The following is a 27,468-nucleotide window of genomic DNA, read 5'->3' as shown; positions in this document are numbered from 1 at the left end:
GTACACAGCCAGCGGCCAGACACAGAGGGACCCGATTCCTGACCGCACAGTACACAGCCAGCGGCCAGACATAGAGGGACCCGATTCCTGACCGCACAGTACACAGCCAGCGGCCAGACACAGAGGGACCCGATTCCTGACCGCACACTAGTCCTCCCCTGCTACCGGAGACAGTACACAACCAGCGGCCAGACACAGAGGGACCCGATTCCTGACCGCACACTACTCCTCCGCTACTGGAGACAGTACACAGCCAGCGGCCAGACACAGAGGGACCCGATTCCTGACCGCACACTACTCCTCCACTACCGGAGACAGTACACAGCCAGCGGCCAGACACAGAGGGGCCCGATTCCTGACCGCACACTACTCCTCCGCTACCGGAGACAGTACACAGCCAGCGGCCCGACACAGAGGGACCTGATTCCTGACCGCACACTACTCCTCCGCTACCAGAGACAGTACACAGCCAGCGGCCAGACACAGAGGGACCCGATTCCTGACCGCACACTACTCCGATACAGGAGACAGCACACAGCCAGCGGCCAGACACAGAGGGACCCGATTCCTGACCGCACACTACTCCTCCGCTACTGGAGACAGTACACAGCCAGCGGCCAGACACAGAGGGGCCCGATTCCTGACCGCACACTACTCCTCCGCTACCGGAGACAGTACACAGCCAGCGGCCAGACACAGAGGGTCCTGATTCCTGACCGCACACTACTCCTCCACTACCGGAGACAGTACACAGCCAGCGGCCAGACACAGAGGGGCCCGATTCCTGACCGCACACTACTCCTCCGCTACCGGAGACAGTACACAGCCAGCGGCCCGACACAGAGGGACCTGATTCCTGACCGCACACTACTCCTCCGCTACCAGAGACAGTACACAGCCAGCGGCCAGACACAGAGGGACCCGATTCCTGACCGCACACTACTCCGATACAGGAGACAGCACACAGCCAGCGGCCAGACACAGAGGGACCCGATTCCTGACCGCACACTACTCCTCCGCTACTGGAGACAGTACACAGCCAGCGGCCAGACACAGAGGGACCTGATTCCTGACCGCACACTACTCCGATACAGGAGACAGCACACAGCCAGCGGCCAGACACAGAGGGTCCCGATTCCTGACCGCACACTACTCCTCCACTACCAGAGACAGCACACAGCCAGCGGCCAGACACAGAGGGACCCGATTCCTGACCGCACACTACTCCTCCATTACCGGAGACAGTACACAGCCAGCGGCCAGACACAGAGGGACCCGATTCCTGACCGCACAGTACACAGCCAGCGGCCAGACATAGAGGGACCCGATTCCTGACTGCACAGTACACAGCCAGCGGCCAGACACAGAGGGACCCGATTCCTGACCGCACACTACTCCTCCGCTACCGGAGACAGTACACAACCAGCGGCCAGACACAGAGGGCACGATTCCTGACCGCACACTACTCCTCCGCTACTGGAGACAGTACACAGCCAGCGGCCAGACACAGAGGGACCCGATTCCTGACCGCACACTACTCCTCCGCTACCGGAGACAGTACACAGCCAGCGGCCAGACAGAGGGACCCGATTCCTGACCGCAAAGTACACAGCCAGCGGCCAGACACAGAGAGACCCGATTCCTGACCGCACACTACTCCTCTGCTACCGGAGATAGTACGCGGCCAGACACAGAGAGACCCGATTCCTGACCGCACACTACTCCTCTGCTACCGGAGACAGTACACAGCCAGCGGCCAGACACAGAGGGACCCGATTCCTGACCGCACACTACTCCTCCATTACCGGAGACAGTACACAGCCAGCGGCCAGACACAGAGGGACCCGATTCCTGACCGCACAGTACACAGCCAGCGGCCAGACATAGAGGGACCCGATTCCTGACCGCACAGTACACAGCCAGCGGCCAGACACAGAGGGACCCGATTCCTGACCGCACACTAGTCCTCCCCTGCTACCGGAGACAGTACACAACCAGCGGCCAGACACAGAGGGGCCCGATTCCTGACCGCACACTACTCCTCCACTACTGGAGACAGTACACAGCCAGCGGCCAGACACAGAGGGACCCGATTCCTGACCGCACACTATTCCTCTGCTACCGGAGACAGTACACAGCCAGCGGCCAGACACAGAGGGGCCCGATTCCTGACCGCACACTACTCCTCCACTACTGGAGACAGTACACAGCCAGCGGCCAGACAGAGGGACCCGATTCCTGACTGCATACTACTCCTCCGCTACAGAGTCGCTGAGGTCATTAGGGGGGCAGAGCGTCGGTACATCAGGCGGGGGAGGAGGCAGCATTGAGGTGATGCTGCTGCCTCCTCCATAGAAGTGAACAGAACCTTTTATAGGTGTCGACCCACTGTATGTTGACCTACATTGGGTCGATCCAATGACCCGTAAGCATTCAGTGAGCGTGATATGGGAGTGTCAGGGGTATGTCCATGGAAACTGCTGCTTTTCCAGATGCAGGCTTAGTAGGCAGACAGGGAATATGCTCCTGCTGTGGGACTGTTGCAAATTTTGATGGGGCGACTGAATGTGGCATATAAGGATGCACCAATCCATTTTGCAGCGTGCACTGATTGCTGCAAAACAGATTGGGGCATCGTATTCAGCCTCGTGTGTACACCGGGGAAGGGTGCTTATAATGTAATTTGCATAAAGTCACTGGTGGACGCTACCCTGTGTGTATTAATTTAAAGTAAAAATACTTTTTTTTTTTTTTTATAATAAATCTCCACTCTAAATGACCATCCCGTCCACAATATCATTCAGTACTATTTCCCCAGGAATGGGCTGCATCTATTTAATAAGATCTTTCTGTGGTTTATTTTTTGGGGGCTTTTTTGGGGGGTGAAACTGTGCCTGGCCTTACTCTGCAGTACGCAACACTTACGTGACACAGCACCCTCTTGTGGTGGTAGAAGGTTATTACATGTATGGCCTCAAAGCGGTACACACAGGAAATGCATCGAACAAGGATCCTCATCTTCTGAATTCTCGGTGAATACAACATAATAATTACACCTCAGTGTTCTGTCACCCGCTTCCTTCCAGGAATACAGGTACATTAAGGCTTCACAGCAAGACGTCTTAACTGGCAGTTATGTGGCAATCTTAAGACCAGATGAGTTTTGCTGCCAGCACCAGTGTTTGTAATGGAGCAATTTACCTAAAGCTTGTGTGTGGCTATAATGGGTTGTTCAGTTTGATTTAAAGACCACGTTACTTAATGTGTTGCCTTTATTTTATATTCACAGGCAGCACGTGCGAGATCGTCAAACGCAGGAAGCTTCATGGCAAATCTGTCCCACATTACGCAGCAATTGAACTGGATGGAAAGGGTCTGGTGATCATCTCTTATAAGCCCTTCAGCTTTGTTGGATGTGAGCAGAATCCGCCTGAAGAAGAGAGAATGGATGAGGGGGAGAAGAAAGGTAATTTCAGCTACACTCTCATTCCCATGTGGGGGTCTGAATGTGTTTATGCCCTCGTATGTAGATAATACCTGATTTTAGTTGACCAATTTTTATATTGCCTTAAATATCACTTTTGAAAGCAGCTCCAAGAAGAAAAATTGCGAATGAAGTCTCCTGCAGATTGCCTGCTGTAATTTGGTACACAGTAGAACTGACCAGTCACCTGGGGTTTAAATCGAGATAAGGAGCATTGGCAGTTTCAAATCATCATTTTATTGCTTTTTTTTTTTTTTTTTGCGGAATAGACGCTCACACAGCATTTCACAAAGTGACCTCAATTCAGGTTCAAACATGTTCTGCTACTCTGCTGATTTCTCTCCATACTGTAACAAGCTGCTGTAGATGCCTCCCACCGATATGTTGACTGCTACAGTTACGATATGCCATCAAGCTGCAATGGGCTCTAACTCGCCTGATCAGCAAGTGGTAAAGAGACCTCTGTACTGTTGTGCTATAGCCCTCGCTTGCTGAACATGACATGCACTACAGGTGTAAAGGCACCCACCTATGGCTGAGGTGTGTGGCACAGTGGTTAAGGTGACACTTTACATTGCTGTCACTCTAGGTTCGAAATCCAGCTTAGAAGCATTGGCAGCTGCAAATCATTAGGATTTTATCCTCCGCAGACCGTACAGTATTTATTTATTTTGCGCAGGAGACACATGCTCAGCGTAAGGCAATGACTTCTATTCCTTTTTTAATAGCAATGACACAAAATGATACTGTTCTTTGTGGAACTGGCGGCACGGATCGGCCCCAGCATTGTTTTACTCCTATTTCATCTCACTATGTTGCTCAGCACCATATTTATTTATAATGGCATCGCACAGGCCCCTGAGTCCCTGGGGGCCACACTGCGTACACTGCACCAATATTTTTTTAATACTGATCTTTCAGAGTCCAGCGACTGCGGCAGCGCTGCTAAAATGACTTACATTTTTTGGGGGGAAATCTGCTTATGCGCAGTAGGGTCTGGCCGGTCTAGAGCTCAGACTCTACTGCACTACGCTACTCCCGGCAGCACACGGGCATCCTCGTCTCTTAAAACTCCCCTGGTCAGAGATCAATCACTAGTGTATCGCACCCGATATTCCTTGAACTCCCTCTGCAGCTCCTCTGGAGTTATATTTACATGCAATGAATCGCATGGGATTTATCGCATGTAAAGTATGGCACATCAAGTCCCAAATTGCATTCAGCCCTACCGGGAAGTTGAAGGGGAATCTGGTCCAACTTGTGTGTCAGACAAGTCGGGCTTGTGTATGGGGGCCTTAAATGTTGTTATAGACAGTATAGAAGTGGAAGCGAGGAGGGTTACAAGTGTGACCGAGAAGAGGAATGGGTCTAAAACTTAAGGGGCCCCTTACATTTGTGAGATTTTGTCAGATTTGACCCAATTCAGATGGATTGGGCCAATTTATCTGACAAAATCTGATGTGTAGGACCCAATGCACAATCCCAATTGGGTCTAACCAAGAGATTGATCCTCCTGCACATAAGTCAATCAGGTCCAATGTGTTGGAAAACAAGTTGGACAAGTGTAAGGGGGCCTTTAAAGGGGTAGAATTACTAAGATGGGAGTTCTATTGACGATGTGATGTTGCTATAGGCAACCAATCTGGTAGTGGTCAGACAGCGTCAAGAGTTTGAGAAGCTGAAGATGCAAGGACATAGGAAGGAGTATCCATCGCGTGGACGGCAGAAGATAGCCTCTGGTACAGAAGTAAGGAACCCTCAGGAGATTCTTTTATGTCTAAAGGGGCCTACACACGGGGAGATGGTGCTGAGCGATCTGAGCAATGTAGATCGCTCAGCAAGATCACTTAGCACACAGCGCTGCACAGCAATGTAACAGCGCTGTGTATTGAGCGATCTGTCAGGGCCAGTGTTCTGCGGTGAGAACATTGGCCCTGCCCGGTGATTAGCTAGATTTATCTAGCATGCTGGATCTTAATCGCCGGGGGATAGTGGCGTGCGTGGCAGGGCATCGCTATTGCTATGGCCTCTACACACGGATCGATGTATGAGCATTTGCTAAGAGATTTAGAAATGCCCAGAAATTGCCCCATGTGTAGGCCACATTAGAGTGCAGTTTGCTTATATTGGGGCAGATGTAATAAGCCTTAAAAAGAGATAAAGGCCAGGGTGATAAAGAGTGATAAACGCCCAGCCAATCTGCCCCTAACTGTCATTTAAAAAAAATACAGCCTGTACCAGGACAATTAGGAGCTGATTTGCTGGATGTTTATCACTCTTTATCACGCTGGTGTTCATCTCTTTTTAAGGCTTAATACATCTGCCCCATTGAGTCTTAGGGGGTATTCAATGTGGGCTCAACAGCTGTGACCCTTTCCCGTTCCCGGGCTGTTTGACCGAGAAATTGCAGGCGGGATTCAATGTCCTGCCGCGAGACGAGAAAGGGGCGTTGCCGCTAGAAGTGGCCAGGAATCGGCGAGCTGCGATTCCCGGCCGTTCTCGGCAGAACGAGCCCGACTGCTTGTGAAGTCGCGCTCGTTCTGCGAGATCCCCTGTTTAATGCTGTCGATGAAGACTGCATTGAATAGGGCCCCGCAGCCAACTCCCCCATCGGGAGATGGCTGCGGGAGATTGAATACCCCCCTTAATTTGTATTTTATATACTATAATAATCTACCTGTCTGTTTCCACGTACTTAATGACCACAACACATGTAAGCTGTATTAACACAGAATCTTCTTCACTGGTATAAATTAACGCGATTCATATCTTTCCTGATTAGAGTCTGCAAGACCTATTTGGCTCATGCGTATGTTAGTCCCTAGGTCACAGAACACGTGACTACACTGTCACTACATGTGCAATGGAAACGGCCACTCTGCTCCACAGGCGTGCTGAGCAAACGAAGCAGGCTGACACGCTGTAATCCTGAGAACTCCCGTGTGCCCCATCTTATATGTGAAAAAAAAAAGTCTAACGCTGCTCCTTACCACTATGCGGTGGATTGAATGGTTTTGCCCACCGGCGGCCACTAGATGGCGCCCAACGGACTGCTGCAATGTTCCGTCATTTTGGCAGGCTGGTAATGAAGTGACCTGTAATTGAGCTTCTGGCATTGGATCTACCTTTGCCGTCTATATATTCTGCTTTTCTATGTTCCTGACATACAGTAATGCACTGTACATCTTACAAGACAGTTAAATGACAAGAAAAGATGTGCACAGAGGAACATACAATGCAGGCTGAATATAAAACATCAGTTCTAGCAGAAAGGGAAATTCGTTAATATAAACGATTCTCCCGTTTTACAGCGCCCTCGTTATCTTTGCATAATTCATTAACTTATAACTTACAGACAAGCCCGAATCCAGTTATTGTACAAAAGAGTTTATTTTGCTGTAAATTGGGAGTACTGGGTGATGCGTGACGGCTGCTATCCCCCCTTATTCTCTCTCGGAGACGCCTGTTCTGCCTCAGTGATCCCCTTTTCTTGGTTGCCATCACTTTTCTCCTTTGTTACGGCTCATGCAATCTTTATGTTTCCCGGAGTCAGTCTGTCTCTAGTCCGTCTCCTTCTCCCCGCGGCCATCGCTGTAAACACTCATTCCGTATTCAGGACACGATGGACAGATTGGAGCCAATAATATCAGGATCGGTTAAATCCGTGATGGCACGTCCCGGCATCTCGTCCAAATATACGAGTCTGCAGAATGTATTGTTCTCCTCCTGCGGTGTGTCACACTGGGGTGTGACAATGGGCACAGCCATCCTGGAATGCCGGCAGCATTGAATGCAGTCAAATCCTTTTTTTATTTTTTTAAGTCGGATCTGTTTTTTTTTTAAAACCGCCACGGATTGTCAAATTCACCGACATTTTTTGACAATCCGCATCCGTTTTTCGCTGATCCAATGGAATTTCCGACACTTGATAAAAAATGTGATTCCGACTGTCGAGTTACTGTCTGATCGGACAAAAACGGCCCAGGATTCCAACTGTCGGGATGTTCCAAAAGTCGGAATCCCAGATTGAATAACCCCTATAACCGCTCAGGTTCGGGAAGCGCAGCGGGACTCGGCGTAAGAACATGCTGCGTCCTCTGTAGACCTTCTTATACAGATTCAGACTCTGGCGCACCCAGATGTGCAAGTGTCACATTCATCATGGAATGTATTTGTCTCTCCCAGTTTAATACATGAGAATAAGACTTTGCGCTTTGTGAACGAGAAAGGTGCGCGGCCGTTTCGGCCTGAGCTTTTGCCGTGTCTTGATCAGCAGTTGTATGAGGACACTGTAGTCGTTTTATCAACATTCTGAGTGTCAACCTTACAGGGTAAGGGTCTAACTGTAGAAAAACAGTATTTCGACATGCTCATCGACGTTTTGACCATGTCGATAAGGTGCCTTGGCCATACCGTCACCCACAGTCTGATTGAAGCCTAAGCTAACCTTGAAGATAATGGTAGCCATTTGAGAACTGTGACCGCTTTGAATCTGTCATTGGTTTCTGCTGTTTTGCTGCTAGGGCATGTTATTACAAATAAGTACATACAGGGGGGGTTTCCAGTTGCCCAGACCCCTCCTTCTTCAATCCTCACAGCCCAGCCAGCAGCCAATACACGCAGTAAAAGGGACAGGATGAAACTGCTGCACCTGCCCAGTGGGAGCAGAGTTTCCTACCAGGTCTGCTGTGAATGTGAATCCTCACGCCAGAGTCCGGTACGTGGCTTACTGTGGTCATAGGGCTGCGTACGTCTGACGTACTGTATTGCATACACCGCCGTGTGTTTGACGCAGACTATAGCTTGTTACGCCCCTTGTCCTGGGAGTCTGTGTTCTATCTATTACACTGGAAGGACGACTGAGGAGCGTTTGCGAGATGGGGGACGCAGAACACTCTTATCTGGGAACCAGGGAGAGTTGTATACACTGAGATACACATTGTATACACAGCTTTAACCAGAATAGAAAAATTAAAGGTTCTATTCTTGAAAAGCCTTTAATCCAATTATCCATTTTTAAGTGTCTGTGAACGTGGCAGATTTTTTTTTTTTTTTTTTGGGGGGGGGGGGGATTTTTCAATTTATTTTATAAGTAAAGGTTCTTGTGGGAGATCAAATTGTCTAAATAAGACGAGCAGAATAGTTGCCAAGCAACCAATTATTTTCTCGCTGTCTAGAATCTGGTGGCTGTAATAGTTATTATCCTTTATTTATTAGGCACCACAACGGATCCGCGCCGAGTGACGCATTACATCAACAAATAAGCGAAACAAAAAAGGGATCCAGATGATAGGTCTAAAATATATAGGTTGACATTGCAAAAAAGGTTGACACGTTAAAAGTTCAACATGAGTTTTTTTACAATTTAAAAAAAAAATTTGGGGACTTTTTCGTGCGTAGCCATCCACGTGGACTTTAATTGGGGGGGTCAACATTAATACCAAATAAACATGTTGATCTTTTAATGTGTAAACTTTTTACATGCCACCAATTAAAGACAGTATAGGATAAGTACAGGGTATATAACCTTTGCTGCAGGGACGTGCAGTCAGGGGAGGCAGGGGAGGCAGTGCCTACCCTGTCATTAATGATTACAATGATACAAAGAAGATTCTTATGACACATATTCTGTGTCATAAGTATTTTTTTTATATTAATCTAAACATTTTCAAAGCCACATAATGTTTAGATTGATTTTGGAGGCACCGAAAGCGATGCCTCCAGCTGTCCATTGAAAAACGCTGGGAGCAGAGGGCGGGCAGGGGGCGAGGACAAGCAGATGGCTGTAAAAGCCCATTAAAAAACCTATTGGAAGCGGCACCGTTACAGGTGCCGCAGTGACAGGGACATGCTTACAGCCACTATAACAGCACGTCCCTGTCACTGAAATCAATGCGATTGGGTACGGCTGTCCAGTGGCAGAACCCCAGCTCTTGTTGGCCCCCCCTCCTTCCCCGACAGCAGTATATTTGTCCCTTACCGAAGAGAAGCCATAGTGCGCGCAAGAATAAAGCCGCCCGCGCCGGATGCAGCAGCAGGCAAACTCTTCAGCTCCTGTACACGAGTCACAGTGCAGGAGCACAGAAGTGGCAGGCAATTGCGAAGCCCGGCACATGGAGCCCGGCACTTGAATATCAGCGGAGCCCAGCAGCAGCGGTGACTGACTGGGGGCAGTGCCCTGTCTACTGGTGGCAGTAAGAAAGTATGTAGGTGCGGGGAGGAGGGTCACCGCGGAAGCTACTGAGGAACTTTTCAGTGGCAGGCTGAAAATATATAGCAAGCGAGGTGTTCAACTCTCTGCACATTTTTCCCTGTGCGCATATCTCCGCCATACTGCAGGAGGTTCCTGTGTGCACTGTGCTGTGCACTACACAGAAGGCAGCAGGTGCCACTGCCGCCCCCCGGAGCAGGACCCCCAAGTCACAAACAGAGCAGTTGGACTATAGAGCCGGGAGCACGCAGGACTTGGAAGCCGTGCCCCATCGGAAGAAGCAACGGCGGCGTCATAAGCAGGGTAAGGAGCCCTTTCTGAAAACCCCCCCGGAGTAGTTGCTGATTGAACTCACCACCCGGGTTAGGTGGTGTCACTGTGACTGTGAATGGGGGGATTGCTATATTCATATGGAGCTGCACAAAGTTTGTAATTGGGGGAGATGGTGTTTGGAAATTTTGTATGGGGCTGCACTGGGGTTTTGATGTATTGTTGGGGGTGGGGGTGGTGTTTTAAATGTGTATGGAGCTAAAGGAGGTGTGTCGTATGTATGAGAGCAGCAGTGTAGTATTTATGTATAAAAGTGGAGGTGTGAGCGGCAGGGTGTATGTATGTATAAGAGTAAAGGTGTATGTATGAGAGCGGCAGGGTGCATGTATGTACTAGAGTGAAGTTGTATGTATATATGAGAGCGACAGTATGTATGTATGTATGAGAGCAGCAGGGTGTATGTATGTATGTATTATAGTGAAGGTGTATGTTTGAGAGCAGCAGGGTATATGTATGTATGTATTATAGTGAAGGTGTATGTTTGAGAGGGACAGGGTGTGTGTATGTATGAGAGCAGCGGGTGTATGTATGTATGTATTATAGTGAAGGTGTATGTTTGAGAGCAGCAGGGTGTATGTATGTATGTATTATAGTGAATGTGTATGTTTGAGAGGGACAGGGTGTGTGTATGTATGAGAGCAGCAGGGTGTATGTATGTATTATAGTGAAGGTGTATGTATGTATGAGAGCAGCGGGTGTATGTATGTATGAGGGTGGCAGGGACCAGGTGTATGTATGTAGGAGAGCGGCAGGGTGTATGTATGTATTAGAGTGAACATGTATGTATGTATGTATGTATGTATGTGTTAAAATTTGATTATATAACTGGGGATGGTATTACAAGAAAAAAAGAATACCATCTTAATCGTTTAAAACTAGGTATTGCCCAAGGTTTATTATTTTTGAGGATGGGCTGCCACTCATGGGCCTGTCCTTTTTGCATGCCCCCCAGGCTAAACTTTGCCAGCCAGCCCCTGAGTGAGAGTGAAGGTGCCCAGATTAACAGTGCCTTCGGAAAAGAAAATAGTGACAAACTCGGTGGTGGCACTGGAGGGGAGAATTGAGCCCTGGATGTGGAGAAACAGTGCTAATGGGGGCTAGTGGGGTAAACGTTAAGCAGGTTGAAGGAGCAGTGTTGGGTGGGGGTTGAACATAGCAGTCTAACTGTGGGGTGTAATGGGCATTACAGTGTGTGGCATCATATGTAATGGGCATTACGGTGTGTGGCATCATATGTAATGTGCATTACTGTGTGTGGCGTCATGTGTAATTGGCATTACAGTGTGTGGAGTAATGGACATTACAGTATGTCGTCATGTGTAATGGGCATTATGCATTATGGTGTGGGGTGTTGGCCAAGTGCCTCACCAGCCATTAACCTCACCGCACGTCACTGCTTTGCTGTATCAGCAGGCAACCATGAAATTCGTATTGGGGTGGTGGAAAAACATTAGATTCGGCCATCGAAAGATGCGGGACGGTCCCAGTGGCATGCGAAACGATGTTTATGTAAAACATCCATTTGCAGCCAGTGCAACTGCACGCGACTTGCGAATGGTGGGCTGCGTACCACCATTCGCAAGGTGGGATCTGGTTCACTCGCAAGGATACAAATTCACATCCGAGAGATTGAACCAGAATAACCCCCTTAGTGTAAAAAGTGCAAAATGTGTCCTCAAAATGGACTTGCGTTCAACTGTGCCTCGGAGTACTTGGGAATAGCCGGTGACGCTGTAAAGCTTGCCGCGTTCCTTCCGCACTCTAGCGAGTTAGTCAGTACTGTGCTCGCGTACAGGACCCGCTGCACATTAAGCCTTGTGACAGCAGCTAATTATTAATCTCTCTTACAGTAGTGATGTCACTGCCGCAGTGTAATTATACCGTTCCTTTCACAGTGAAATTATACGGACAATAGTGGTCATCGCAGAGACCAATTATGTCAATTTAAGTAAACCTAATTCACGGCTTTAAACCCGGGAGCTTTGTAGGCAGTAACAAAAAGAACTTTGTGTTTTAATGTTTTTTGTTTATTTTTTTATCTTAATTTCTTGACAAGATATAATTTTTTACCCACTTTCTATGCACGGAACATGCATTACCTTTTGTTATACAATCCAAAAGTAACACCGCTTTGTCTTGCGTAACCATTCTAGTAACGTTAATAATCCAGGGGGAGGGGGTCTCTTGGTAGAGTTTAATGGAAGTTGACTTCACATTTGATTATAGCCTTATAAAAAAACCTAAAAAAAAAACATAACTGCTTCCAGCTTCATTTGGCTTAATCTCATTTCAGAAAGTCATTTTTGAAAGGGACGGGAAAAAAGTGAGAGGTTTGGGCTTCGATTTTTGATTGTTTGTTTTTTATGGGGTGTTTTTGTGTTTTTTTGTTTTTTTTTTTTTTATTTAGGCAGCGTTGCAAAATTTGCATAATAAACACCAAAAAATTGCATTAAAAATTTGTATCTGTATGCTTCAGTTTTTGCTGCAAATTCAACATATTATTTTTATTCTTTAGCACGACTAATAGGAATAGACACAACAAAGCGACATCGTTTTTTTTTTTTTTTTTTGTTTCCCCCCTCACCACCCCCCCCCCCCCCCCCCCCAATGAAATTTCAACATTTTTGAAAAAGTAAAAAGAGGATGAGGATGCCCTAAACCAGCCAGGGGTACCTCCGGTGGTCTTGTTGGTTCTTTCTTGTTTCTTTTTTATTTCTTCTGCCTCAGTAAACCCAAATTTTGATGCAAGAAAATTTGGTACTTGTTTCCTAGCACGGCCACAATCGCGGCCATAAGTTAAGGTACACGATGGCCGCGATGGACCCGATTTCCTTTGAAATCAGGTCCATTTTGCCGGCAAAGGGAAAATCGCGGGCATCGCGTCGGTCGGGACCATTAACATTGGCCCCGACGCGATGCCCGCGATTTTGCCATAGGCTTCAATGTTAAAATATTTTTTAACATTGAAATCGGGAGCATCGTGTCGGTCTTGTGCCATTATAATGGCACAAGATGAGATGGACTTGATAAAGTCCATCTCACATAGCCAATATGACCCATTTCACATTAGATATGGCCCCTGTCGTCACCCCACTATTGACGTGAACCCGAAGCGTGGCGAGCGCGTCCTCCGACCTTTTCATTCCCCTACTATCCACGTCGGCGTGGAGTTGAGAATATATAGTGTGGCGAGCGCACGTGTATACCTGTGAAGTTATACGTGTCCCCTCGCGGGGCTCGCCACGCTTCGGGCTCGGTGGCTCGCTGCGCTCGCCACACTATGTATTCTCGACTCCACGCCGACATGGATAGTAGGGGAATGAAAAGGTCGGAGGACGCGCACCGCCGCCCTCGCGGGCTCGCTGCGCTCGCCACGCTTCGGGTTCACCTCAATAGTGGGGTGGGGTTTACGCTGTAAAATTGGGGGTCTAGGGAATATTTTACATTGAATCCAATGTAAAATCGGGTCCCAGGGACCCTATTCACATTTGATTCAATAAAAAAATTGGGTCGCATCGCATGCGACCACGATTTTTCCGACACGACCACCCCGATGGAAATCGGTGTGGCCGTGCTAGGAAACAAGTACCGAAAATTTGGGCACTTTTTTTTTTTTTTGTGCCCCGTTTCGCTGCTTTCTCCTGCGGCCCCAGATCCTTCCTGCTTCATTGTCAGATGTTTTGAGTCGGTTCCCGATTTTAAAGGTCTTTACTGTCTAGATAGACAGTCAATAAGTCAACATGAAAAAAGTCAACACATGAGGAGGCCGACATGCGTTTCTCAGGCTTTTGGGGTGTCCGTGTCAACACCTGAGCACATAGACCCCCAATTAGTGCAGTGAATACCCTTACTTTGCTCTCCATGAGTCAGGCCACTTTAACGTTTCCCAATTTGAGTCCGCGTAGATGTTAACTTATGAAAAAGTAAATGAAAAAACACAATCCAGAACATCTCGTGGCAAAGCTTTAACGAGTCGCACAGTGTCATGAGGACAGTTTGATTGTTTAGACCTTTTGTCAGTGGCAACCTTGCGCATGTCGACTAGGATCCGGGTGGGACGCAGGGGTGCGGATCGGCGTCACTGATGTGTGGGGTGGAATGGCCCAGCTGGCATCACTTGTGTGGGTGGTACGACCCAGCCGGCATCATTTATAGGGGTGTGGCCAGGCATTTATAGGGGTATGCCCAGGCACGTGTCTGTGTTAGAGCCTGGAATCAGGATACATAGCCGGACATAGAGAACTGATCTGACACATTACATTATTTGATAGTTTCATTGACTTTTACACAATTTTCACATGAAGAAGTGGTTTCTAGGCTCCGTGCTGGTGTTATATGAGACTCTCTCCCTGTGTCAGCGTAGCACAATCTACACTACCGCTCTGTAACCTTTGTGCGACGGATACAGAATGTCCTCGTTTTTATCAATTCTTTAAAAAAAAATGATGCTGAGAATTATTGCTCCACTGCTCCCGAATAAGGTCCTTTGTGTTCAGCCGCAAAATAACGGCCTGTAGATTGTTACCCCTCCAGCACGTTCTGTCCCAGTGTAAATACACAGTACAACTGCAAGCAGGTCAGAGAGACTTGTGGATATTCAGACTGATGCTCTAGAATATGCGTGACCGGGATACGGTCATTGGGTCACCAGCAAGTAGGTCGACATGTAGTAAGGACGACAAGACTTTAGGTCGACATGGTCATTAATAAAAAACAAAAAAAAAGTCGACTTTTTCACTGTTGACCTTGCCGATGTCGACCTAATGACCCTGTCTACCTTAGCCATGTCGACCAAATGACCCTGTCGACTAGACTCATGTTGACTTTCCTGCATGTCAACCTACACACATGTCGACCTAAATGCCTTTCGACCTCATAGTGTCGACCTAATGACTGTCTAACAACTTGCTGGAGACCAACTGATCCACGCCCGCGTGATTTGAGGTTAGGTGCTTGTCTATAATACCTGGTCTCTTCTGCAGGACCCTGTATGTATGGCAGCAAACAGCAGAAGACGTGACCATGACCTTCCGTCTCCCTGATGGCGCGACCAAAGAGGACGTGAAGGTCCAGTTTTCCCCGTATAACCTCAGCATTGCACTGAAGGAGGAAGACTACTTTCTGAAGGGCCAGCTCTACTCCCTGATTGATGCTGAGAGCAGCATTTGGATTGTAAAAGATGAAAGGAGGTAAGATTCTCCCGATCCACCGATGTTACAGCGCGCCGGCGTATGGTCACGCTCATTAGCATATTGGTACTTGGTTTAAATGGTTTTCATTGCAGTTGAGTTTTTTTTTTTAATTGCTCGTTAATATATTGATTTTGTGGGCGGAATTTTGCTTGGTCTGAGGCCCTTATTCAGGTTCCCTCGCAAAGGCAAATTCCTTCTCAAATGAACAAAACCATGTTCACTGCAGGGGGGCAGATGTAACATGTGCAGGGAGAGTTAGATTTGGGTGAGTTATTTTGTTTCTGTGCAGGAAAAATACTGGCTGCTTTATTTTTACACTGCAATATAGATATCACTTTGAAGTAAAACCCCACCCAAATCTAATTCTCTCTGCACAAGTAACATCTGCCCCACCTGCAGTGTACATGGTATTGTCCAGTTGAGAAGGAATTTGCCTTTGCGAGTGAACCAGAGTAACTGCCTGAGTGTGTTTCTTGGTACACAAGAAGGGGGATTTTTGTGTCTGTTGTATTAATACAGGCCAGCTGTTAAAACGCTATGGGGTAAATTTACGAAGATGGGAGTTCTATTGAAGACTGGATGTTTCCCATAGCAACCAATTAGATTCTACGTATTTATCGAGCAAATTCTAAAAGATACTAGATCCCATTTTCAATAGACCTCCAATCTTAGTATATTTACCCCTACACGTCCAGCATTCCCTAATAGCCAAACTGTGGCAGGGCATGCTGGGACATGTAGTTTCAGAACCGCTGCAGAGCCACGAGAAGGGATTAATGAACAGACTTTGCTTATCTGTGTAATCCCATTTTCCTTTGAACTGAACCCATTTACATTTACATTTTGTGGTAAATGTTGTACGTGTATCAGGTAAACAAGGTGGGAAAGGATGGTTACAGCACTGCAGCATACAGGTGTCACAACATACTACAGACTCCTCAGTATGTTCCAGTGGTCCCTACCATAGACCACACCCCCGGCCAATCACCATCAGGAGCAATGACCCCCTGCCCTGGAAACACTTATATAAGGAGAACACATGTGTTGCTAATCAGCTCAACCCTGACTACATCAGTTAGGAAACCTGGACTGTATGTAATTTATCTGCTGCTCTAAAACCTGGTCTGGATTTTCCACATTATCCTCGTGTGTGTGTGTGTGTGTGTGTGTGTGTGTGTGTGTGTGTGTGTGTGTGTGTGTGTGTGTATGTTTTTGTATCGTTGATTCAGACCTGCCAAATTTAAGTAAAGTCAATTTAATAATACAAGTGTTAATTGTTATATTAATAGCAATTACAAAAAAATGCAATGAAGAGTTCTAAGTTCCAACCCAGGGGGTCCCCATGTCCCAAGCTCCTCAATGCTGCCAACCACACAGGCCACTGCTGACTGACATCTCTACAGCCGTATATAACTTGTTAGTACGATTACTGGCCCTATATATGTTTGATGTCAATGAACTAGAATGAGGCTCACTACAACTTGCTACAGGCTTATTTGGCCCCTGTCACAGGCTACCCAAACTCACTATATATCCAGTATTTTAACCCCCCCCCCCCCCCCCATAGGAATCCTGCATTTGCCCCTGAACACTTTTTAAGTCTCCGGACACAATTTAATTAGCTACAAAAATTCCGTTTCCGCAGTTAAAAAGAAAAAATTAGAATTTTCCACGAATCGCGAAAAAGTGTCTATTCAATTGTCCGTGAAAACAAATTTGCGGTTATTTTTATCACAAGTTCCAATTCATCACATGTGATGAATTTGGAGAAAATCTTTAAAGTTAAAAATTATTGGGATTTGATTTTAAAACACCTGGAAACCCCCCCCCCCCCTGAACAACAAATTAAGCGCTTAGTAGTTTTTAAATGGCCATGTTGTTTTTCAGTTGAAAAAATATAAAATTCGAGTACAAAAAATGCGAGTAAATTTTTACGTTTTCTAAAAGGACTATATATATACCTTAACTAGGTGATTCATCGCGCCCTACGGGCGCTCTTCACACCGTCGTAAGGGGCTGCGCCCCCTTAATTTGTGAACATTTGTATATGAGAAAGATGGCTGGAATTGTATGAAAGATGCCTGTATTGCAACTTGAGTTATAGGTGAAATGTGTTAAATAGAGAGCATATGATTTGGAAGGAGGTGTGTATTGTTTTGTTTAATTAAAAAGCGGTTACAGAGTAAGATGTACATTGATAGTGTGGATGGTACAGTGACATTTGTGGGTGTGGGGGGGGGGGGGGGGCTGTGTGTGCATGTTGTTTAGGTGTGTGTGCAATAGTATAGTAGGGTGTTTTTGAGTCAGCAGCTCCCCACTGGCGGAGGTCACGACACAGGAAAACAGGAGGCTGGGTAGTGATAGGGGTGTGTGGACATAAGGGGGACTAAAAAGGAGGGTGGGAGATACTGTGCAGCTTCTGCCAGTGGGTGAGGGTCCAGCGTGGCAGAACAGGAGTACAGGATGGTGGCCCTTAGTCAGTGTCTCCTCCTACTGGGTGGGAGTTCGGGTGCATGAGAGCAGGAGTCTGGGCTATGAGGCATGATAGGGGCATGTGGCCAAAACAGCGTCAGTGACTCCCCAGTGGTGGAAGTTACGGTTCAGGAGAGCAGGTAGCTGGGTAGTGATAGGGGTGTGTGAGTATACGGGGGACTAAAGAGGGGCTTAGGGGTGCCATGAATTGTGGGAGGGGCGTGGGGGGTGCCGTGAATCAAGGGAGGGAGGGGGCGCAGGTGTCCGCGAATCACGGGAGAGGGCGGAGGTCCGCAAAGCGTGGGAGGGGGCGTGAATTGCGGGAGGGGGGGTTGCGAATTGCGGGAGGGGGGGTGTGCGGGGGGTGATGTGAATCGTGGGAGGGGGTGTGAATCGTGGGGGCGGGTGCGCGGGGGGTCCGTGAATTGCGGGAGGGGGGGGGGGCACAGGGCGCGATAAATCACCTAGTTGGTTATATAATCTTGAGGTAGGATGTTGCTGTCATTCAGAATGCATTTACATAAACAGTAATAGTAGCAGTAAAAGATCTGACTTAAAACACCTACAGTAAAACAGAACAGGTGTTATATATTATACAAAGAATTGGTTGATGATGTGTAGGTTGACGTGCACATAGTTGTCACTGTAAAAAAAATTGCTACAAGAAAAAATCAACACAGAAAGGTCAACACATGTAAATGTTGACATAAGTGTGGCACTTCATTGGTGTCCATGTCGACACATGAGAATGAATATGAAAACATTAAAAAAAGAAAAGTAAATCTTCAAAAACTCATGTCAACCTTTTTCTTTGTCGGCCATAGCAGTGTCAGTGTTTTGCATGTGCCATTTAATCCTGGGGTTGCCGTGAATCGCGAGCGGGGGTGGGGGGGAGGGAGGAGGTGAGGTGTGTCCGCGAATCACGGGAGGAGGGGTCGTGGGTGGATGCCGTGAATTGCGGGAGGGGGGGTCGCGGGGTGTGTGGGTGCCGCGAATCGTGGGAGGGGGGACGCGGGGGGTTGCAGTGAATCGTGGGAGGGTGGGTCGCAGGGGCGGGGGGTTGCCGCAATGACAGGGGGGGGTCGCGGGGGGTGGGGGGTACCGCGAGGAAGGGGGAGCCTGGGGGGTTGGCACAAATCGTGGGAGGGGGGGTCGCGGGGTGCCACGAATCGCAGGAGGGGGTGTGTCACAGGGTGGGGCCGTAAATCGCGGGAGTCGCCGCGAATTGGGGGGGGTGTGCTGTGAATCGCGGGAGGGGGGTCGCCGGGGGGTGCCGCGAATAGCCACAAGAAAAAATCAACACAGAAAGGTCAACACATGTAAATGAATATGAAAACATTCAAAAAAGAAAAATAAATCTTCTAAAACTCATGTCAACCTTTTTCATTGTCGACCATAGCCGTGTCAGTGTTTTGCATGTGCCATTTAATCCTGGGGTTGCCGTGAAGCGCGGGGGTGGGGGGGGGAGGGAGGAGGTGAGGTGTGTCCGCGAATCACGGGAGGAGGGGTCATGGGTGGATGCCGTGAATTGCGGGAGGGGTGGTCGCGGTGGTGTGTGGATGCCGCGAATCGTGGGAGGGGGGACGCGTGGGGTTGCAGTGAATCGTGGGAGGGTGGGTCGCAGGGGCGGGGGGTTGCCGCAATGACAGGGGGGGGGAATCGCGGTAGGGGGGGTCGTGGGGGGTGGGGGGTACCGCGAGGAAGGGGGGGCCTGGGGGGTTGGCACAAATCGTGGGAGGGGGGGTCGCGGTGTGCCACGAATCGCAGGAGGGGGTGTGTCACGGGGTGGGGCCGCAAATCGCGGGAGTCGCCGCGAATTGGAGGGGGGGGTTGTGCTGTGAATCGCGGGAGGGGGGTCGCCGGGGGGTGCCGCGAATCGCCACAAGAAAAAATCAACACAGAAAGGTCCACACATGTAAATGTTGACATAAGTGTGGCACTTCATTGGTGTCCATGTCGACACATGAGAATGAATATGAAAACATTGAAAAGTGAAAAATTAATCTTCAAAAACTCATGTTAACCTTTTTCATTGTCGACCATAGCCATGTCAGTGTTTTGCATGTGCCATTTAATCGTGGGGTTGCCATGAATGGGGGGGGGAGGGACACATTGCTCTGTTTCTGGACTTTCTTCTTAATTTATGGATTACCATCACCTGTGCTTAAACACCTTTCTTATCAATTACCCTGTTTAAAACAGGTGATGACAATCATAAATTAAGATGGAAGTCCACAAACAGAGCATTCTGTCCCTCCTGGAGAGGTTGGGAGGTATGGAGGTGTGGGGCGCTCACCTGGTGTGTCTGGTGAGTAGCTGTGTCTTTGCTGTGTAACATGGAGAGGCAGAGGGTGTCTGTCTGGCACTGTGGGCTCACTGGGCTGGTTCTCTGTCGTGTGAGTCAGTCATGTGAGTCAGAGGCTCCACCCAGTGTTACAGCTTCAGACACACTTTGAGTGACAGATGTAGCCAAATATATAAGATTTAACCATTTTTTATGTACCCCCAATTTAATTGTAGCATTTATTTTGATTTAAAAACACTGGCTTTCTATCATTTTTTCATTATTATTTTTTAAATGCATATAGCATTTGATCCCTTTTAAGTACCCCAAATAACTAACCCGATGTTAGTTTTTCTTTTTTGGGGGAATATGGGCAGATTGAACATTGTTGTAAGCAGTAAAAAGCGAAGAATTGGTCACAGTAGTCTTGTTTTCACAAATTAGCAACTGAATAGCCGAATCGCGAACCAAGCATACCCACAAAAACGCAGATTACGGCGATTTTGCCTATAGACTTCTGCCATATTCCGCAATGTTAACCTATTATCCCATCCAACACCCTGTAAATGACTTGTACTGTTATAGTTGCGCACAATAAATGCAAGTTGTACCGCACAAGCCAGTCACACCATTGTACCCGCGATGACGAACGCTGTGATGAGATTGGGCAATCCTACTGAATGTCTGGGCGTCTTTATAGAACTAATAGTTTGTAAATCATTGTCCAAGAGTTCCTGGAATATACAAAGTGAAGGAAATGAGCAGCAATGATATTACTTTCATATCCATTTATCTCCTCTGGGTCTGTGGACGATACTCAATGTAAGTGTTACGTTACAGCAATGTCCTTTGTGATACACAACTGGCTGGTTCCGTAATAGCTCTTTTATAAATGGATTTCATATATGTAATACCTGTAATCACAGGGGGGGAGTAGAATTGGCTGCTTTGTACAGAGGAGAGAAGATGACGGCAATTCCTTACTGTGAGCGGTATAGATGGCGTGCGGTTACTAATATCGTATCGGTAAATGGTTTGGGATGCGGTCATTTGGTCTACTGCATTATGGTCGACAGTCATTAGGTCGAATCCATTAGGTCGACATGCTAAAAGGTCGACATGACTCTAGGTCGACATGATTCTAGTTCGAAAGGTCATTAGTTCGACAGGTCATTAGTTCGACAAGGTCATTAGTTCGACATTGTCTATGTCGACATTTACAAGGTCGACATGGAGTTTTTCACTGTTTTTTGAGCCAACATGTGCCGACAGGCGGTATTTCATGCCCTACCATCCACTAGGGCGTGGTGGGAGAATAAAATAGTGTGCCGAGCGTAGCGAGGCACCGTGCCCGACGCATAGCGAGCGCAGCGAGCGATGCGAGGGGATGCAGTGCACTTTAAACTGTGTCCATGTCGACTGTGTTGACATTCAGGTAAAAAAACAGTGAAAAACCCCATGTCGACCTTGTGAATGTCGACATAGACAATGTCGAACTAATGACCTTGTCGAACTAATGACCTGTCGAACTAATGACCTTTCGACCTTTTCCCATGTCGACCTTTTAGCATGTCGACCTAATGGATTCGACCTAATGACTTTCGACCATAATGCAATAGACCAAATGATCCCAACCCAATGGTTTATATCTACCTATAGCACAGTGGTATGTATTTGTGCCCCTCAGCATGGGGGCCGAGCGGTATCAATCTGCCTACCCATTGTGTTCTTTCTGTGCCTTCTGGTTTCTTTCGGAAGATTATTATTATTATTATTATTATTATTACTATTACAAGCATTCATTAGCGGTGAAAACACACAATAACTGTATTGTGGCAGGGTCAGAATACTTCCACATGATTAGAATGTAGAAGATCGAGTCCAGGGTTTAGAGCAGCAGCAGGGCTAGTGAGATCCAGTCCGGGTTTTCCTAAGATGTATTGTAAATCACTGTTTGCTAATTAACAACACTTGTTTCATCCTGTTATATGTTTGTCCGGAGAAGAGGGACAGGGTTCCCAATGCCTTTAAGCGGCTGGGCAATAGGCTGGCGAATGCAGTGATTTTATTAAGATTCTCTGGAGTGTACCCTTATTGTGAAGCCTGTGTGTTGCCTGCTGGAAAACTTGCCATGCTGTAACTAAAGAATTGCCAATTGGGGTGGTAGGTGGGTTTGATAATGCTTATGACCCGGCTTTTGGGGGGTTTACCGCCACTTACCCGGCTTTGGTGCCACGCTGCCTACGGAGCCATCTGCCCATTGCCACGCTGAAGCCGTTCAGTCCTGAATGATGTCGCCCAAGAGCGAGCGCTAACCGCTGTGTTAGCGCAGCCCAGCCAAGGGGGAAAGTGGACAAATTAGGACCGGCCCACCGGAAAATGGCCCGGTTTCCCGGCAGGCCAATCCACCCATGGATATAGTTATTGTATGACACGCCTGCCAGATGTAGTACATGTCCTCGCCCCTAGGTGTCACAATCACCCTGACATTCTTTTTCAAAAGTATTCAATTATGGTTAAATTGCATTTGGCAGTTATTGCTTAGGCCTCACATTTATTGTCATGTACACTGTGCTGAGTTAGAACAAAAATAAATATTGCAGAAAATAGTTGCAAACAAATCCAATATTCCTGGTAGCGATCTTCTCATCAATACTTGCTACATTTTCCAAAATATGTGTTTAATAATGTTATCTAGAAATATCGCGCAACAAGCATTTAAGCATAGACACACCCATATATGAAGCTAGACACGCCCTTTGGGTGGAGCATGACACGCCTCCTCAACAGGTCACCGTGCAAAATTCTACCACCAACTATAATCTCCCTGAGACTTGTATGGCAGGAAGTAGGAGGCTTACCATAGAGTTGCCCCAGAATGCACTTCCACGGAGGAAGCCTGTGCAGAATCATAGAGCAGGCCAACACGCACCTTCTACCCCTATGTTTGCCTCAGTAGATATTAAACTATATTTTGTTAAAGCGACTGAACAAAGTCTTCCAATACATCAATGGGAAAATAAAAAACACTTAGCCAGTGGCACAGCAAGATGTTGGCGTCAGCCTTTCAGTCCATGAAAAGCATTGCGGAGAGAGAGCATGTTTTTGTCGTGCATGCTTAATGCGCCATGAAGGAGAACGCATCTCAAATGACAGGGAAAAATGCAGCTTAATGATTCCTCGCAGTGCAGAACATTCCGCCGCTTCCAAGATGTAACGGCCGACCCCCGGCTCACACGCTGCTAAAACTACAGACGGATTGTGCTTTAATTGGGAGTTTCTCTGTTGACCTATCCTTTATCATAAAACCCCGATTCATCCGGCACACAAACTTTTAACCAGTCAGCATCCTTTTGATCCTACGCCTCTTATCAATCCCTCCGCACTTTCTTTATCTGTGTCAATTACCTGACGTGTTTCATGCGCTTTGTCTTCTGTTCTGCCGGCCGTAAAAGCGAGCGGGAATCTGCAAGGACACTGGAGTGCCGCTGTTTGACAGCGCGCACTTATGTTATCCCAAAGCAGTAAGCAAAGTGCTATGTTTATTGCAGTTCATTATACTGCATGCAATCAAAGTGTTCCGCTCCGGAATGCTCTTCCCTTACAGATCTGTAGTCCGTCCCTTCCTTTGCTTTTATTAAGCATTTCCTGAATGTAGCCAATTTGTTTTTGTATTTCGTGCATCTTGCTGATCTATATATAGGACGCACACAGGTAATTTCCTTTCATTCACCTTGTAATGACATCCGAGAGTCTGTCATTTGTATTCTCTTTGATGAGATCCAGTTCTCCTTTATATTAAGTTCCAATTATGTGACTCATTGATCTGAAGCCTGATGCCATCCTGCATTTTTTAAGTCAGCAGCTCCAAATGGCTCCTACACAATGCAGAGGCTGCGGTCTCAGCGCCGATGTGACAATAAAGATTTGCGGTTCAATAACGGGACTTGCGGGTTCCTTTTTTTTAATTTATTTTTATTTATTCTTTTGAGCTGATCTCTGCACCTATTACGGGCCCAGTAGGTAGATGAAAGTTCAGCTGTTGGGATTATTGAACGCTCATTGAATTGAATGGGTCTCAGCTGGAAAGTAAAATCTCGCTAGCGCAATAGATGAAGGTTTCGAGTGGAGTTAATGAGGTGTGATTAAAATATGAGTCAATGCTGCAGGCTCCCCCTTTACTGGTTCCTTGATTCAAATAGGGCGGTGTTTGTATGTGCCTCTTCTGTTAACCCTAAACGTTGCTGTGAGAGAATCTAAAAATATCCGTTAAAAATGCCAGCGCTGCTAACAGCGACTTCTTCTTTTTTTTGGGTGCAGGCAACACCCTATAACACCCCGCACATTTCTGCTGCTGCCTATCCGTTTTTGTTTTTTGCCACTCTGTGCAAACAGAAACGGAACACCTGTGCTAAGTGACCGATGTTCACGTCAATGTCAACACAACATGTGTCTCTAAAGGCCCCCATACACTAGGGCGACTTGTCCTTAGGACAAGTCGCCCCCGACTTCCCCCTGAGCATCCCCGGCTGCTCCCCGGGGGTGCTTGATTAGATTGGCACTTGATGTGCCATTTTTTACATGTGATAAATCGTCTCGATTTATCACATGTAAAAAACCCGGGGAGCAGGGGGGGGGTACAGAGGTGGGAGCTGGGGACGCTGCGGGGGACACATCTGTGTCCCCCGCTGCTGGGGACGCTGCGGGGGACAGCGTCTGTGCGGCGAGGCGGTAGAGGGAGCAGGGGGGGCTGGGGACGCTGCGGGGGACACAGGCGGCATAGAGCCGGGCAGGGGGAGCCGGCGGGAGCTGTCAGTGCTAGAAAAAAAAGCCTATACAATGAATGGGCAGCCTGTGATTGGCTGAGCGCTCTCTCAGCCAATTGCTGACTGGCTGAGAGAGCGCTCAGCCAATCACAGGCCGCCCATGCATTGTATAGGCTTTTTTTTTTTTATTCAATACTGACAGCTCCTGCCGGCTCCCCCTGCCCGGCTCTATGCCGCCTGTGTCCCCCGCAGCGTCCCCAGCCCCCCCTGCTCCCTCTACCGCCGCGCCGCCCCACTAGGTCCCAAGTCGGGTGGTCGGACGTGCAGCAGGTCCGACCACCCGCGCAGATCCGATGCGCACGGGACCGCGCATCGGATCTGAGGGGACATCAAAACTAGCCGATTTTGGTCCGATTTCGGCCAGATCCGACTGATCTGGCTGAAATCTGACCAAAATCGGCTAGTGTATGGGGGCCTTTAGTCCATCACATTGGACCTAAGCTGATAGCAAAATCTTTCTCAAATGGATAAAACCATGTAAGAGTGGGAAGGAAAATAGAGGCGTGGGAGGAGGTGTCGGGGAAATTCTATTTTAAACATTGGCTGGAGTCGCGAGTGTTCTGTACAATATACTGTATCGCTGTCTCCCGTTATCCGTTTCATCCGGTGTAATACATCTCTAATTGTACTTTTGTTTCATCTTCCCGAAATAACTTTTAATAGGAGTCTTTGTTTTATCAGTGAACATATGGAATCATTAGCGGTGACACCTTGGGGAGACGATGCCATTATTTTTATTTAAAAGCAACTTTTCCAACTAAAACAGTATTTTTCTTTTATTAACTCCGGAAATGTCGCCCATGTAGTTAGCTGTGTTGTGGTGCTTTGTGTTTTATCTCTTTGACGACCAATAATATCCAAGATAACCGATAGGAACAATAAAGGTTAGGTTTATTTCTCAGTGTTAAATAGACATTTCATTATATCTCCCCAAGTACAGATATACAGTGTGAGTATGTATATATATGTGTGTGTGTGTGTGTGTATGTATGTATGTATATTTGGGGTGTGGTAACCCTCTGTTTTCTGGCAGCGTCCGTAAGCCAGCCAGATGTAGGCCTTCTGTCTGCTGCAAGGTCAGCCCCTCCCTTCGTACAGGAGTGATCACATGGCTTACCGCAGATCCCGCCCATTAATAGCATAGATCCTGAGGAAGCCATCCTTGGCACTAGGATATTACACTTTTCTCTACGCACCCTGGTCGTCTCCTCATTACATTTTATGTGATAAGGTAAGGCGGAGGCCATCAACTCCAGTCCTGAAGTCCCACCAACAGGTCACGTTTTCTGGATCTCTTCAGTCATGCAGCTGAAGTAACTATTTAGATGAGTCTGTTCTTATCCGGCTGCTTTACACAGATAGAAGTTTATGTAGCACTTACTAGCACATTCACCTCTCATTAGTGTGATGCCTTGGGGTGGGGGGCCTGTGCAGACATGGGGGGGGGGGTCCCGGGCCCTGGACACGAACCTTTGCGTCAGGGACCCACCGGATGAGGTCACCCGGTCGCGGATGTTAATTAACCCCTTCCCGACATTTGACGTACATTTACGTCATGGCCGGGAGGTACTTCCCGACACATGACGTAAATGTACGTCATGGCTTCTAACTGTCACTGCGTCTATAGACGCGGTGACAGTTAGGAGATGTCTGCTGTCCCTGACAGCAGACATCCCCCCTCGCCGCCCAGGGGGGGCAGGGGTGCCCCCCCCGGTCGGCGATCGCTGTGATTGGCTGTTCAAATCTGAACAGCCATTCACAGCGTTTCCTGTGTTACCGGCGGCTAAGCCGCTCGGTAACACAGGGATCGGTGGTGATCGGTGCTGTTAAGTACAGCACCGATCACCACCGATGAGCAGCACCCCCCTCCCACCCACCCGGCACTCACCCGGCCCGGCAGCAGGCTCACCCGGCGGCGGCAGCGGCAGGAGCGCACGCAGCGGCAGGAGCGCACGCACCCCCCTCCCCCCCCCCCTGCCAGCCGCAGCAGCAGCATGAGCTGCATAAAAAGTTAAAAAAAAGAATGATAATGAACTGAAATATATATGTGTGTGTGTGTGTGTGTGTGTGTGTGTGTGTGTGTGTGTGTATATATATATATATATACACACACACACACACACACACACACACACACACACACACACACACACACACACACATATATATGTATCCCCAGTATTCCACCTCGCGCTAGAGCCTATTTCACAAATAAATATTTTGCAGAATGATATACTTTTTATAATTTGTACAAGTAAGGCAGCCTCACCACTAAGTTCCCTGAGGGATAGGGAACGAACAAAGCCCAATGTTTTTACCCAATAGTGGTGTGGCGCCTAAAACAGAATTTAAATACAAATTAGCAAAAAATCCAATGAAGTAATAAAGGAGATCTTTTCCAATAGTTTGTTTGTTTATTGAGACTCCTGTGTGCTTCAGAGAGGCTAGCCTCTCTGAAGCACACAGGAGTCTCATAGGAGATATATCTATTTTATTTTGGATGAAGATTCATCATCCTTGATTTTAGGAAAAAATCTTTTTAATCACGTTCTAAAGGAGGCTAACAGGAATTCAAATACCCGCTGCTCTATAGGCAAATTCACCCACTCCAATTTAAAGGAGACAGACAGGAATTCTAAGACCTGTTTTCATATTGGGCCACACTAATT

General features: G+C 47.6%; 1 protein-coding gene across 1 annotated transcript in view; it reads left to right on the top strand.

Annotated features, from left to right (window-relative positions):
* Window positions 1-27,468, top strand: part of NUDCD1 (NudC domain containing 1) — a 122,863-nt gene that overhangs the window by 58,631 nt on the left and 36,764 nt on the right. The window contains exons 5-7 of the mRNA XM_083186474.1: window positions 3,290-3,466; window positions 4,164-4,179; window positions 15,008-15,214. Of these exons, the coding sequence (XP_083042600.1) occupies window positions 3,290-3,466; window positions 4,164-4,179; window positions 15,008-15,214 (400 nt within the window). The remainder of the gene's footprint in view (window positions 1-3,289; window positions 3,467-4,163; window positions 4,180-15,007; window positions 15,215-27,468) is intronic.

The sequence above is a fragment of the Crinia signifera genome, chromosome 5, assembly GCF_055691185.1.
Source record: "Crinia signifera chromosome 5, ASM5569118v1, whole genome shotgun sequence".
In the NCBI taxonomy this organism is placed as follows: Eukaryota; Metazoa; Chordata; class Amphibia; order Anura; family Myobatrachidae; genus Crinia; species Crinia signifera.
The sequence above is the reverse complement of the archived record's forward strand: the minus strand, read 5'-3'. Positions and strand labels throughout refer to the sequence as shown.